Here is a 16566-nt window from a genome sequence, read left to right as displayed (position 1 = left end):
TCAAGACATCACTGGCACCAAAACTTTCATTCATAATTCCATAGGAGACCATAAGAAAAAATGGACCATATTTCAAAAATTGGCCATGTAGTGGCTTCGTCACTGACTGGCCAGTAACACAGTTAGGCATGAAAATATCATTATATTGGAATTTTAGAGATATTCACAGGTCTGTAGGCACCATGTGATTGAGTTTGTGCCAATTCCGTCTAAAAATCTGCCCCACCCCCATTACTGTGGACTGTGCAAAAATTGGCCATGTAGGGGCTTCGTCTTTGACTGGCCAGTCCGCCATATTGGACAATCGTCACTGGCCATATTTCAGAAATTATAGGAATAAAGAGCATTTCTCCCCATTGTACACCTAGATATGTTAGATTGGCATCTCAGGACCTCACTGGCACCAAAAATGTCATTCATAATTTCATAGCAGACCATAGGAAAAAATTTGCCATATATCAAAAATTGGCCATGTAGGGGCTTCGTCATTGACTGGCCAGTGACAGAGTTAGGTATGAAAATACCATTATTTTGGAATTTTAGAGATATTCACAGGTCGAAAGGCACCATGTGATTGAGTTTGTGCCAATTCCGTCTAAAAATCTGCCCCACCCCCATTACTGTGGACTGTGCAAAAATTGGCCATGTAGGGTCTTCGTCTTTGACTGGCCAGTCCGCCATATTGGATATTTGTCACTGGCCATATTGAGGAATTTTAGGAATAAAGAGCATTTCTCCCCATTGTACATTCTAAATATGTTAGATTGGCATCTCAGGACCTCACTGGCACCAAAAATATCATTCATAATTCCACAGCAGACCATCGGAAAAAATTGGCCATTTATCAAAAATTGGCCATGTAGGGGCTTCGTCACTGACTGGCCAGTAACACAGTTAGGCATGAAAATACCTTTATGATGGAATTTTGGAGATATTCACAGGTCTGAAGGCGCTATGTGATTGAGTTTGTGCCAATTCCATTCAAAAATCTGCCCCACCCCCATTACTGTGGACTGTGCAAAAATTGGCCATGTAGGAGCTTCGTCTTTGACTGGCCAGTCCTCCATATTGTATATCCATCACTGGCCATATTGAGAAATTATAGGAATAAAGAGTTTTTCTCCCCATTGTACACCTAAATATGTTAGATTGGCATCTCAGCTCCTCACTGGCACCAAAACTTTCATTCATATTTCTATCTGAAAGAATTGGCCATATTTTAAACAGTTAACCATGAAAATTCCATTATATTGAATTTTTTTTTATATTAACGTTCCTGATTGCACCATCTTTATCTGAAGAATGTACTATGAGCCTATGAGAGATTCTATTGTATAGAAAATATCGTTTTTTGTCATAATATTGTAATTCATAATTAAATTCTTTCCTTTGTACACAGCCACTGGCCGGCCATAAAAATTGGCCATTGGCCACAAAATTGGCCAAAAAATTAGGGACGAAGCCCTAACTCCTATGTTTTGGTGTGTAAATTTCGCGCGCCTGCTACTACTTCCGGTGTCATAATATCTATTATTAGTAACACTATTTTGCCATTGAATCAGAGCCTAGTCCATAATCTCTTATAACGGACAGTTCGGTTGTAGTAAAAGGTTAGAATAGACCAAACCCTGATTACCGTTAGTTCAGAAAATTCAGAATGAAAAATCTGTTGGATTTATTTTACAATTGTTTTCCAGTCTTTTTCTTTTCATTCCTTTTTTTAAAAGGGGTGGAGAGGGGGTGGGGGATTCGCACAAAGTTCATATTGTGTGAGGTGGGAACAAAAAAGCGAAAATAAATATTCATATAATTCTCAAACACAAAGACAAACATAGTGCAACATGTCACTTTGATCTGCCAAAATTGTTATAGTTTTGGTAATATTATTCAATTTAAATGTCAATGAAGTCAGATTTTTGCTCTGTAATATTCTGTACGTCCCATACGTTTATTAAAAATAATTATTGGACCATATGATTGATTATGATTTCACATTTTTGCCAGGGAAAAAAAATTTACAAAGGCTTATTGAAAGATTAAAAAGATAGCTTGCCAGGCAAGGTAACATACGCCCACTGGCAGCTGTCAGAAATGATTAAACAGTCTTTAGTGATTACAGGGTTGCACAATATAGCTAATAGAGTGAAACGTCAGACACGATATTTCGGTGAAATATTATCCGATCATCGCGAAAATCGATAGGGATCATGTTCATAATGACATTGACATACAAAATAAAAATCAAAAGAATCTGTAAACAATTGTAGCCTGTAGAGTGAGCACGAGTTGCACAATATAGCTAATAGAGTAAAACGTCAAGTCAGACACGATATTTCAGTGAAAAATTATCCGATCATCATGAAAATCGATAGATCATCATGAAAATCAATAGGGATCATCTTCATAACGACATACAAAATAAAAATCAAAAGAATCTGTAAAGAATTGTAGCCTGTAGAGTGAGCACGAGTTACACAATATAGCAAATAGAGTAAAACGTCAAGTCAGACACGATATTTCGGTGAAAAATTATCCGATCATCACGAAAATCAATAGGGATCATCTTCATAATGACATTGACACACAAAATAAAAATCAAAAGAATCTGTAAAAAATTGTAGCCTGTAGAGTGAGCACGAGTTGCACAATATAGCTAATAGAGAAAAACGTCAAGTCAGACATGATATTTCGGTGAAAAATTATCCGATCATCACGAAAATCAATAGGGATCATCTTCATAATGACATTGGCACACAAAATAAAAATCAAAAGAATCTTTAAAAAATTGTAGCCTGTAGAGTGAGCACGAGTTGCACAATATAGCTAATAGAGAAAAACGTCAAGTCAGACACGATATTTCGGTGAAAAATTATCCGATCATCACAAAAATCAATAGGGATCATCTTCATAATGACATTGACACACAAAATAAAAATCAAAAGAATCCATAAAGAACTGTAGCCTGTAGAGTGAGCACGAGCCAAATGTGAACGAACGGACTGACGGGGTGATTACAATATACGCCCATCTTACGTGTGGGCGTATAATAATCAACTGATGGTCAAATGATCATTTATGACATCAGGAAATCTATTGAGGATACCCTATGAATTAAAATTATATATTTTTTTGGATAAATAATTTTAATGTATATTGAATGAATATTGTAACTATATTAACAATAATTTATAATACTGAATTCTAAATGTAATAGTTGAAATTATTTTATTCCATAAATAAGTCATCTTTACTACCAAGTAATATCCTACATTTCAAAAATATTCATATTTCATTCACATAAAGGTTAAGAAATTCAAAAAAATACATTAACTAACAAATTCATTTTCAAATAATTTAGACCTTTCTCACAACAACTATAGTAGACCATTTATTATCATGGTCATTGTTAACTACAGTTCACAATATTTTTATCACAAGATTCACAAGATAATTTTAATTATTTAGCTCATTATAATTTACAGTAGCAACTTCAGTTATTTCACCTTATGATGAATTACAGTTCATCACTGTCAATTCTACAGTTCTAACAGTTGATCACTCATAATGATAAAATACAGTTTATCACTGTCAAATAACACAATAGGTCTTGTAACCATTAACTTATCACAAAAAACTACAGAATAAAAGTGTCACCATTTTTCAACACATTAAATCACAGTTCATCACTATAGCATTGATAAACTACAGTTCACTATTATCACCATTATAACTTCTTGATAGGTTTGTTTTATCACGAGAGAAGCTTAGAGATTTTTTCAATTGATCGTAACTCCAATGTAGTTGTTCAACCTCATGCCGATGTCTATGCTGTTCATCTTCTAATTCTTTTAATAAATGTTCGTTTGTTTGAACTAATGCTCTAAAATAAATAATGAACAATAATAATAATAATAATAATAATAATATACGTTTTTTATCGTGCACCTTTCACATTTGTGTTCAAGTACACTGTACAATATAGGCCCTAATACATAAACAAAAACTAAATACATGAAATATAAAAAATAAACTACTGGGAAACATATAGCACGAACAATAAAATACAGATAGACAACTTATGATACATTATTAATTTAAAAACTTGAACATTTACATTAACATTTTTAGAACAAGTGTATTAATATATAACTTGATGATTGTATAAATATCAATTTCCAACTGTTAAAGCGATTAAAGTTTTCTAAAATGTGTGTATTGGGTAGCATCGATTTACACTATGCCACTTTTCGAATTGTGGTTCCTGCAATTCCACTTAAGCATAATTTGCGATAAGTGACATAGAGCAATTGCAGGAACCACTGACGTTTGATTGAAAAATTGTGCAAATTGATGCTATCATTGTCTCCAATACATATACAATTTCAGAAAACCTCTTAACAATCCTTTTAGGGGATCTATAACGTGCACAGCACACTTGGTTTATTGTCCAATCGACTAGATGCATTTTCCATATCAGCCCTCAGACCTGCAACACTGATAGGTGGAAACTAGGTTGAAATCCAAAGATATTATAGAGAGCAGTTCAATTAATTTATCAATAGGGCAGAAACATATTTTTCTCTTTTTCAATAGAAAAAACCTTTAAGAAAATTTGATTTGATGTCCTACTTGAAAATCTAGGACTCATGATGAACTTACGTATGACTTTCTTGTAACATGTTAGTTAATTCTTGTAGTTGAGCAAATTGCTTTAGCCTAACTCTTAAACCTTCTACTTCGTGAGATAATGCTTCATTCTTTCTTTCTAATTCTTCTGAAAATCAAATTAAAATACATCTTTATATACTGGCTGTCCTACAGAATAAAATCAGTCCATTACCTCTTTTCTAGAAAAGAACATTAACATAACATAACTTTGCCAATTTTAACAGTATAACAATAACATCAGAGCTGAGCAAATATAATTATGCACTTCAGTTTGAGGTAGTTTTAAGTGGTAATGAATACAAATTTGGTCTAACATGTATTGTTACTTCATCCTAATTAAAGTAATTAATTGTTTATGTTTGGAGTTGAACCAGGATGTGCAAAAATATCTAGACTTACTTACCTATATGTGACTGATTAGAAGCTACATTCTGTTGTTCTTGATTCTTTAATTTTATCTTCAAGTTTTTATTTTCTGCAACATATTTTGTAACTTCTTCTTGGAGGATTTCCTGTGATAAGAATCATGGTAGCATTCAAGATAATGTGTTAATATCAATTTAAGTTAGGGACAAGTTATGCAAATTAACCAAATTAATAAGCGTTTAAAATATCCTAATTGCATGGACAATAAAAGATAAAGATTTTCTATGTCTTACCAAATCATGTTGAGCTTGTTTTAAAGACCTTTTGATTTTTTCTTCACCAGAAGAAAGATGATTTAATTGTGTTTGGTCAGCAATTTGTTGACGTAATAATCTGTTTTCTTCTTTCAATCTTGCTATTTGTTTCTGTACATTGTCTGATACTAATTCATTTTGTCTGTTATCACCAAAATATTTCTGAACTATTGTCAAAGCTTGCTCTGAAAAATTGGCCAAGACCATGAATGAAGCTGTTTATGGGATATGTGTACAATTTGTCATATGCAGTTTGACTCTCTGGAGTCAAATATATATACAGTTATGGCTGTACAAACTACAATGCCATATTGCATCATTCCTCTTGATGTCATCACATTATCCATGCAGGGTTAATACAAATAAATATAGCATTATATCCTAACCTTTAAATTTAACATGATTATGTAGAGATTTTGAACCATTCCAATAATGATCTACAATGTCTAACAGTTGGTATAGAAATGATGCATAAGGTTTATTAGAATCCAATTTTAATTTAATTCTTTCTTCTGTTTCTGTCAGTCTAGCTTCACCTTTATGATATTTAGGAATGCCAAGTTCTTCTAATGTTTGCTCTATCTGAGAAAGAGAAATTCAAAAAACTTATCATTAGTAGTTAACTATTGTATTATTGAAATGAAATTATGAACTTTACATAAGTACTAGATTAGAAATTTAAAACAGAACCTTAAACATGTTGTTACTCAGAGTTTCAGTGGGGGGTTAATATTCGTAGAGAGAGCTCAAATTCGAAGGAGATATGTCCATATAGATTAATGTATAAAAACAATACCTCATTATCTTGATATATTGTATGCTTATTTCTTTTGTTTTGCTTATCCCCATGTTGTCTTTCAAGTGGTGTTGTCCAGTTTGGAAGTTCTTTAAATTGAGGGTAAATTTCTTCATCTTGTTTTGTATCTATGACAGTTTGTTGTGACTCTGGTAAATCATTCACTAGAAATAATCAAAAGTTTTCAGTCAGAAAGCAATAAAGATCTGTTGTGAAATATTTCATGCTGTGGTACCACTATCCTATGCTGGGTAAAAGACCATGCTGATTCAATGAGTTACCTTGATGAGGGTTTGCTGTAAAATATCCATGACTTTTATATTTGGTAAATGCTTCTTCTTCATCTTGAAATCTCACAAAACCATCTTGCCTGGAATAACATATTTATTTAATCTACAGGTAGGTCATCATCTCATTACTTAAATAACTGATATGATACCTATTTTTTTAGCTTACAACAACATGTGTTGTCAACAACTTAATCTATCTCTAACCGAAATAAACTGTGATCTCCAGTAACTGTAGGAAATAAAAGTAGTCTAATCCTATCACATACCTATGTTGTTGTTGACCTTGTTGATTATTGTTATAGTGAGGTGAATGTTGTAAGACATCAACTGGTATGTTGGGATATTTTTCACGTAACCTTGTCATTGCTTCTGCTTCATCTGCAGTATGGGCCGACTACAACCAAATAATACAAATAATGATATATGTATCAGTATTATTACATCATTATTTTATTGCAATTCTGATAACTAATAAAACATAATTTGTTGGAATGCCCATCAAATTTTCATACAAATCATGGCTAAAGTTTATACTATTGCGTTTTTCTTCCAATTCCCAGAAACTCCAACTAAATATTCAAATTGAATGAATTATAGTGGTATATTTTTTTATTATTGTAAACTAACTATAAAATGAACAGATAAATATAAAAAGAAATATAAAACGTATTTACCTGTTTTTTATCTCTCTGTAAAACATCTATTCTATCACTTTCTTTATCAGCTAGTTTAGTTAAAGCTAACAAACAAACAAACAAAAATAATATAAATGACACAATGAAATTTTTCAATAGAATAAAGAACTTAAATGAATTATTCAAAAATGATATTCAGTATTATTTCCTACTATACTGCATCTTATTGAGGCAAAAGAGAAAACAACATCATTTTGGAAAAAAAATTATATCTATTTAGCACAGGGTCTCTGCACTCTGAAGAATTTGGAAACATTTGAAAAATATTACATACATGTTAAGGAATAATCTGTTGATTTGGGTTGTTTATTATTAGACCCTGTGACAGGTCTTGGTTTATTTAAATCACCATCATTTCTTGATACTAAATCTATTACAGCTACATCATCATCATCTAAAACTAGGGGTAAAATTTATAAAATAATTTATATGTAATATCAATTAATTACTTCATATAATACTAAATAGTATTTTATATGCCCACATGAAATGGGGGGTGCTTATTGCTGTCTTCCATTTTCGTCCGTCAGTTCGTCCACAATTGCTTGTAAACACTCTAGAAGGCACAACTCTTGACTGATTTCTACAAAACATGGTTATGGAATGAACCGGCCCAGGTGTGTGGGTTACTTTGGCCTGGCGCGAGTAAGCACGAGTGATGAAGTCATCGCTAAAACGAACGCGTTCGTGCTTCCACAAGTAGGCACAAGTCATCGAATGCTGTAATAATGAGAACTGGATCAAATGTCATTTATTGGGTGTTCATTAATTGTAAGTATCTTTCACTGAAATTTACAATACTATTATAATTAAGAATTACTTCTATGTACCTGTTGATCCCTTTGTCAATTTATTGATAGCTGTTACTCTTGGATTAGGCTGTCTTTCTATCTCTTCTTCCACAACAGGATGATATGTCATTTCAGTAGCTTGACCAGTACTAAAATGTGTTAAAGCAGCTTGTCTTTCTCTATCTCTTACACCACGATCATCTTATAACAACAAGATGTTTATTATATTAATATTTATTATAATAACAAGTGATTGCCTAGCAAGATACGCCCACCTTTCTCATACATTTTCAGTATGTCAAGGGCAGTCCCCTAGCTGTGTCAAATCATACCAAAAATCTTATTTATGCAAGATATTGTTGATTTAAACAAATACACATTACTTAATAAAATTCTGACATAAACTATCACCTGATTGAAAACAAATTTTGATGCGTTTTTACTAAGTCATGGGCAATAACTCAAAATCTGTTGATCAAAGAATTGTCAAATTCAATCTTGACTAAGATCTCATCATTGTAAATATTAACAACAAATTTCATTTAAATTGGAAGAAAACTGTAGTCTTTATTGTGTTCACAAGCCAATTTTAATTCGTTCAGGCTAAGTCAAGGGCAATAACTCAAAAACCGTTAATCGAAAAATCGTGAATATCCAACTTGTCCAAGATCTCATCAATATAAATGATCACACCAAATTTCATTCAAATCAGATGAAAACTGTAGTCTCTATCGCGTTCACAAGCCAATTTTGACGTGTTTTGGCTAAGTCAAGGGCAATAACCCAAAACCGATTCATCGAAAAATCATGAATATCGAACTTGTCCAAGATCTCATCAATATAAATGATCACACCAAATTTCATTTGAATCAGATAAAAACTGTAGTCTCTATCGCGTTCATAAGCCAATTGTGGACAGACGGACGGACAAGGGTGAAGACAATATACAACAGTCAGATATCAATACTACTATCGATAGATTGATTGTTTACATTTAATTACAAAATTCTGTGCTGTTTTTGGAGAAAGCACTAAACTAATTATCACATAAATATTTGGTATTTGCTGTATATTTGGAACAGTAAATTCAAAATATAAATCTGGACAAAGATTAAACTTAAAGAAACTTACAAAAATTCTAAATTTATAAAAGTGAAACAAAATTCTGTCTTCTTTTTATGCCCGTGATTGAACTGATGGAGATATGTTGATTTAAAAAACATTATTCATCTCAAAAACACAACCTTACCTAATTTTTGAAGGTTTGGTAACATATGTATTAAATATAAACGATAGTCTGGTTCATTTCTGGTTACAGGATTTAACCGTAGATCTATATCGCGTAAATTACTGTTATATTTCAATCTCTTTAATTCATCTAAAGAACTAATACCATTATAATATCTAATCATTTCTATAGCAAGGAAAAAATAAAACAAAACAAATCACATATAACATTTATTATAACAACTTTGTTTTCTTTCATTTCAAGTACCAAAATTAAAGTATTTGTAAAGAGGTTTCCTAATTTTCAATTTGCACCATTCCAATTTTCAGTCAACATATCGATAATTCATTAAAGGGAATTTTTTTATTGCATTAGGGACACTGATAGCATCCATTTTGCTAAATATGCTTGTATAACATGCTTTCCCAATTAGTTATTTCATCAAACATTGAGTTTCTTTCAAAGCATAAAAATAAAAAGATAAAGAAGGGTTACAACAGCTTTCTTTCACACCATAATAAATGTGCAATAAAAAGGATACAAATTTAGTTTTTCTAGTAACTTTAAATTTTCCAATCCCTGTAAGAAAGTTTAAAAGCATATAAGCTTATAGAAGTATCTGAAACACTCATTCAATAATTTGTGATATTCTTCATAAAAAAATCAATATAAAAATCTTTATTGATGATAAGTATGTTTTCATAATTTAAAGTTCAGAATCTGATTTTCATTTTCAAAAGTGTAAAAAGTATACAGATTATGATAGATATCAATAATAATATGTAAACCTACCTCTAATGATTCAATATTATTTCTTGACAAGTCTAGTTCTTTCAGTCGAGAAAATTTGCGTAAAGATTTACCAAGAGCAACAAATTTTTCATGGTAAGTTCCTGGTAATGATAAAGCTTTAACATCCTCTAAAAGATACAAAGTTTTCAATTTAGCAAAAAATGTTCCCCTCCCAGTGGAATAAAATTAAGCTAATAATTACAAGAATGTCTTTGGGTCCATAGAAATATAGCATAAACAAATTTAACATTTGAATAAATAGGACTACACTTCCTTCCAGAAATTTCTTGTGATAAAATAAGATTCTCATTCTTCTGTAAAATAATTTTTTCCAATAATAATTTTTTCACAGGTTGGTATTTTCATCAACCCAATGGCCAAAGCCAATCGAATACCAAGACCTTCAGCACTATTTTGAAGTTAATATTTAAATTCATACAGATATAATTTGTGAAATTGGATTGAAGAGTTCACTTCCACAAAACTTTTTCCTTCGATTTTGCCATACTTTGAATATTTTGATTAACGGAATTGTCTTGCTTGTAGATTTTTAATTGTAGTTAGTATAACAATTGACTCTGTATGCTTATTGTTATAGAGAGTCTAACATTTCTCCTTAATAGAAATATTTCTGTGGAAGTTCATCAAATTATTCATGACTTCAGAAAAACTACCCATAATTTCTTTGTTCATTTTTGACTAAGCTTATAGTCAGACAGTGGGTAAGTCTGACACATCCCACTGATTCTAGCCTCTGATGGCTATTTTGACAGTTGTCGGCTATATAAAATTTATTCGCCCTGTTCAGTGTTCTAAGCCTATATATACATTGGACAGGTCAATAGAAAAGACAGACGAGTCAGAACTCGCATTATAGATAGCTTTCTAATTCCATTACCAAAAAGTAGATGGTTCAAAATATCTATGAATTATGTATATGGTATGTATCGCTCCGGAGTCAAACGTACCATTTAAATTCAAAAATGAATTAACATTACCGAGGTTTTCGTGGATCAAATTAACCCTATCTCTGATAATTTCTTCAGTCAAAATCAGCGCCATGTTTCAGCTTTTCGTTACATGCGTACAAAATGTGTAATAAAAGTAATCCAAAAAACGAAAAAGGTGTAACTATGGACGCTACTTAATTTGATTTGATTCAGTCGGTAATTATGTAACATCTAGGTAGCATTAACGAATAATGGTGATTAAAACAATCAATTCCCAATAACGGTGAAGACAATTGATGACATAACATTCTTATCTCCTTCGTTGAATCATTTTTTTTTATCAGTAGCCTAATCCCCATGGCCATAGTAGATGTAATTGTAAATTAATGTTGTAATTTATTTATAAGAACCAAACCAAACCAGACATGTCCGGGCAAAAAACTGTTGCTGTGGTCTTGAAACATTAACAATATTACTTATGTTGTGTTGTATAAATATAGTATCGTCTTCTATATTTTAACATTCTTTAAAATTATGTTACCGCATCTCATCATGGCTGACAAAAACCTAACAAACGAAGAAATTACATCAAAAACGGCTGCTGAATGGTTACTGACAGCAGAGGTAAAGTGGATGTGTAGAGCTAATGCCATTTAACTCTGTATACATGTTTTAGCTGAATTTTTTTCAGTTTAATAAGACCTTGCCACAAAATTACAGAAACAAAAAGTCAAAGAAACTACTGACTGTACCTTATTGACATTGCATTTCCAGTAGGCCTATTAATAGTGGCAGAAGTGCAGCACAAATGTATGGGCACAAAGTTTACAGAATCCCATTATACCAATCATTTTTTGATGAAATAAATTATCACCTCCAAAAGACTTTGAGACTTTGATTGCTTTAATGTTGATGGAATTGAAAATGCCATATGAAAAAATTGTTATTTTGTAGGCTATTAATAGTGATTTTACAACAAGAAATATAGAATATTGTGGAAAAGAAGTGTATATATTACACATTTAAAGCTATCAGACCATTTATTTCTTTGGACCCAAGGACATTCAAAACAAATGTTGGAATTATTTTTACTAAGATTGATAGTTGCATTTTAGGAAACAGTTTCACATTTGTACAGTTTTCGTGATAACTATATAGAATCTCATGGTGTTGGTAAGGCAAGTGATAAAATAAAGGACGTCCAATCAAAATTGGAAGAAACAATGAAGTATCTTGATGATATATCAGGTAATAAAAATCACACGGCAAATCTGATTAAAATAAAGATCTTAAGTCAACTAAGCCCTCAGAGGCGGAGCCAGGTTTATGTCCAAGGGGGTCCATTCCTTACCATGGAATTTGATGCAACACTCTCATTGAATTTGCAACAAATCACACAAATTTTCAATTTAAATTGTCATTATATGTGTCAAAAATACAGCTTAATTGTATTTTCTTTATTAGTTTTGATTGCTATTGTAGATAAAATAAAGAATAAAGCTGTGTTTTCAATGTTAAGGGGTAAAACTTTAAATGTAAGTGCTGATTTTAATCAAGAGGCTCATGACTGTTTATCAAAAGCTGTTAAGTTAGATCCTAAACAAGTAGAAGGATGGAATCAACTTGGAGAAAGTTTCTGGAAGAAAGGTGATATGACTGGTGCTAAAAATTGTTTTTCTGGTGCTTTAGATCATGTAAGTAAAAAAAATATCATTACATAGCACCTTTAATTTTCTGCAATGGGATCAGTTGACATCTCATCAAGGAATTTTATTCCATATTCATTACTCTTTATGAGAATCTATTTTCAGAAGCACATGATTTGACAGGGGATTTGTTTTGAATAATATGCAAATTTAATTCCGGTATATAAAATAAACAGTATTAGCTACATAGACACTCCAAAGGGGATGCCAAGTTGACAAACATAGTTGCAGAGTGGCATCAAATCTTCAACAGTAGCTACATAAATAGTTGTGCAGGTCAAAATCTATGAAATAGCACTGAAAAGCTCTAAGCTGAAGCTAATATGTTGAAATATAACCTTGGTGTAATTTAACGTTAGATTGCAAATAAAAATTGTAAGATATGTATGCTTCTAGACTTCTCAACATTTCATGTCATTTAAGTCTAAAAATAAAGTGTCCTTAAGAAATTTGTCAATGGTTATGAGACAAATGCCAGGTACCCAAGAAGAAAAGACCAAATTAATTGTAGAAAGTGTGGAAAAAGCTAAAGAAGCAGTACAGTTAGATATTCAAGATGGAATCTCATGGAGTAGGTTTGATTTATACATTTAATCATCAATTTTACTGTTATTTACAAGTTATGTTTTAAAGTATATTATTCTTGGTTTTAATGAATAGATGCAAAAACTTTTGAATAAGTAAATAAAACCAAGATTATTCCTTCTACTAATGAAAAATCGCTGATTGACTTCAGAATATGAACAAAACTCCATATATTATATTCTTGAACAGTGTGAACACTGAATCTAAAGGTCAAGGTTATTCGCTTGTCATGTATGGTTTTTTATACGCCCACATCTCTCTATGTGGACGTATATTGTCGGCACCCCTGTCGGTCGGTCGGTCGGTCGGTCGGTCGGTCGGTCGGTCCGTCGGTCGGTCCGTCAACATTTGCTTGTAAACGCTCTAAAAACTAGTTTTTTTGATGGAATCAAATGAAATTCAGTATGTGTATAATATTCATAAAAAGAAGATCAAGTTCGAATTTGAGCTATTTTTGACCGTTAGAAGCAGAGTTATTGCCCTTGCCCCAAAATCTTGAATATGCTATTACTCTCTTAGTTTTCAACAGATTTTGATGAAATTTAAACTGGATGTTTCGTTTTTACCATCCGCATGCTGTAAAGGGCGTATATGGCTGTGGTCCACTATCTTTCATGTTTTAATCAGATTCAAAATGTGGCCCATTCAGGTTTTTATTAGATGTGTAAATTCATTACATTGTAGGTATACTTGGAAATGCCTACTTATCCATGTTTTTTGCTGCTGGACAAAAACCCAAAATTCTCAAACAGTGTATGAGTGCATACCAACAAGCCGTAAGTTTACCATTTTGCTGTCTTTATAGTTATAATATTGTATTTTTTAAAGTTTAAAATCTAAATGAAAAAATATACAAAAAGATTTTGACTAATGATCCTAGACTAGATTTATTTTGGTTCTATGATTTAGATATTAATATTATGTTGCAGGAAAAAGACAGTATAGCAAATTCAACAGCAGACCTACATCATAATAGAGCAAATGTAAGTAGTTTGCACATAGATTATTGTACATAGTTTGCATGGATTTGACTTAAATTGCAATCATTTTTATACCAGATATCCTAAGACCTTTTAACTGCAGTTCATGCCAATTTACAATATTATTTTTGAATTTGACTTTTAATACAATACTAACTAAAACCCATATATTATTGAGCACAGAAAGAAAGTATTTAGTCACAATTCCAGTTGATATTTATTTGACATTCACGCCTTCTTTCATATGTAAACTATGTAATTTTTAGGCCTATAAATATCAAGAAGATTATCAAGCAGCTTTGGAAGGTTTAACTAAAGCATCATTATTAGATCCCAGTTGGAGTGAACCTAAAGATAGAGAAAAACAACTTATAGCATATCTAACTAATGTTAAACAACTTAAAGATTCCAAGGTATGTCTTGTAACATTCTCAGAAATTCTTGTTTTCTATTGTTAAAGAATTTATAGGTTTTAAAACAAGGTTTGCCTGTGGTTGTCTCCCTTTATCTGTGTTTTTAAGGGAATGTAATGGTTATTCCCAAAGGTTTGTCAAAAGGGTGTGAAAAACTCATAAAAAATTTTTAACTGACCCTAGAAAATTTTTTACATTTTTCCAGGGAAAAGTAAAAGGTAAAAAGTTAGAGACTATGATAGGTCAAGTAAATGAGAAAGATTTAGGACCTTACAACGGTGGAAGTTACACAGGACCAAAAGGTGATAAAGTCACATTAAAACCTGTCAAATTAAAAGAATTAAAATCAGATACCAATTTAGAAAGTGTAATAGTTGGTAAAGTTGTTTGTTCAGTAATGTCAGAAGATTCTGTGCCTTTGTAAGTCTCAATTTAAATTTTCATATAAATCAAAGTTTGTCAACTTATACCCATACTAGAAATATTTACTATGTGGTTGGGTTTTTTTTTCGCATTGGAGTATCAACTTCTCTCAAGACACTTCATTTTCAAATGTATTATCAAAATGAATTTTTAAAAAGTGAGATTGTTACATGTGCATCTAAATTAACTAATTGCATAGATGTGAAATTGAGAAATTGAGCTCCTTCATTTAAAAAAGCAAATATTAGGTTGACTTCAACTCAGCATGGAAAATTTTGTTGATAGTTATGAATGTTATATTTTTTAGTACATTTTGTATGGTTGATACTGAAGAAACTTGTTTTCCTGTGACTGTGTATAATATTGCACCAGGACGTGGTATGAAAATAGGCGATTCAGTGGCTATACCAGAACCTTATGTACAAACAGTCAATGTCCACCATAAAGAACTAGTAAGTACAATTTTATTATATTTGATTGTATAGTATGATTTCATAAACACTACATCAAAATATATTCTTCCAATTTAAGATTTGCTTAAATAACAGAAGTATACAAGAATTTATAGTAGAATAATTGGCAATCATATATTTCATCAAGTTCTCCTTTGAAGATATAGAATGAATTCAGTTTGTTAATATTAAATTGAGCGTGTTTACTACAAGTGACATTGATTTAGGAATTCAACTATACATAATTCATGTTGTATAATTGTTATGATATGTTTGTATTTATTGTAGAATATAGTATATAACAGTATAAGGGTTGATTCACCAGTCCTATTAGTTGTAAATGGCAAGAAATTGGGTATTGATAAACAAGCTCCAACAGTTTTAGCTGTAGATAAATATCATGAATAATATCATTTTATATCTTATATCATCTGTGATAAACCAAGTAATTTATTATATTATGTTATGTGTTCTTCTTTACTCACTGTTTCCTTTGTCAGTGGCTTATATATTTACATAAGAATGCCATAATATTCTCTATCATTCTTGAAAATACATGGTCTTTATTTGGATTTTTTAAAACTTTAGTATGAATTTCACTTTCAAAAAGTGCCCAGCAACCTGATTTTGATTTTCCCAAGAAGCATGAATTTGAAATGCCACCAGTGCTGTGGAAGAATTACAGGAGCAAGTTTCCCTAAATCCTGACACATATTTTGGAGTAAAATAAAATAATATTTTTTTTAGAAATAAATTTTGTGTTTTTTTGGATTAGGGGTACAAACTATTTTTCTCTTTGTAGCTCCACTTGCAACGCGAATGAATCACACAAATTTCTATCTATATATATCCTGCTTTGAATACTTAATTTAGTACCTTGTCATGTTGCTTTTATTTTAGTCTTTTCCTGTATTTCAATAGGGTGCCAGTTGAATAGAAATGGTGTTATAAATATAATGATGTATGTGCCAAGTCATGATTGACATCTAGGTGATGATAATCCTCTTAATATCCACTAAATACAATTCAATAGTATTCATTGTTAACCTTTACCACACTGATTCTTAATCTACACTTCATGTCACAACTCAGAAAACACTGCTTTATTCAGGCCAGT

The 16566-nt window shown here is 31.4% G+C and overlaps 2 protein-coding genes across 2 annotated transcripts; one reads left to right on the top strand and one right to left on the bottom strand.

Moving 5' to 3' along the window:
• Positions 1-3702: 3702 nt before the first annotated feature.
• Positions 3703-11002, bottom strand: LOTGIDRAFT_155686 (hypothetical protein; the record flags this gene model as incomplete). Its single annotated transcript, XM_009068225.1, has 14 exons — positions 3703-3880; positions 4660-4774; positions 5072-5180; positions 5328-5533; positions 5735-5930; positions 6145-6308; positions 6426-6514; positions 6701-6828; positions 7109-7173; positions 7404-7529; positions 7960-8121; positions 9170-9334; positions 9937-10068; positions 10909-11002. 14 exons carry the CDS (start codon positions 11000-11002, stop codon positions 3703-3705), a joined length of 1929 nt encoding a protein of 642 aa, XP_009066473.1.
• A 375-nt stretch (positions 11003-11377) lies between these two features.
• Positions 11378-16196, top strand: LOTGIDRAFT_229738 (hypothetical protein). Its single transcript, XM_009068224.1, has 10 exons — positions 11378-11514; positions 12006-12138; positions 12373-12584; positions 13020-13167; positions 13866-13957; positions 14111-14164; positions 14428-14574; positions 14780-14994; positions 15305-15449; positions 15738-16196. The coding sequence occupies exons 1-10, from the start codon at positions 11425-11427 to the stop codon at positions 15855-15857; spliced, it is 1356 nt and encodes a 451-aa protein (XP_009066472.1). The 5' UTR covers positions 11378-11424; the 3' UTR covers positions 15858-16196.
• Positions 16197-16566: the final 370 nt, after the last annotated feature.

This window comes from Lottia gigantea (genome assembly GCF_000327385.1).
Source record: "Lottia gigantea unplaced genomic scaffold LOTGIsca_9, whole genome shotgun sequence".
Taxonomy (NCBI): Eukaryota; Metazoa; Mollusca; class Gastropoda; family Lottiidae; genus Lottia; species Lottia gigantea.
The sequence above is the reverse complement of the archived record's forward strand: the minus strand, read 5'-3'. Positions and strand labels throughout refer to the sequence as shown.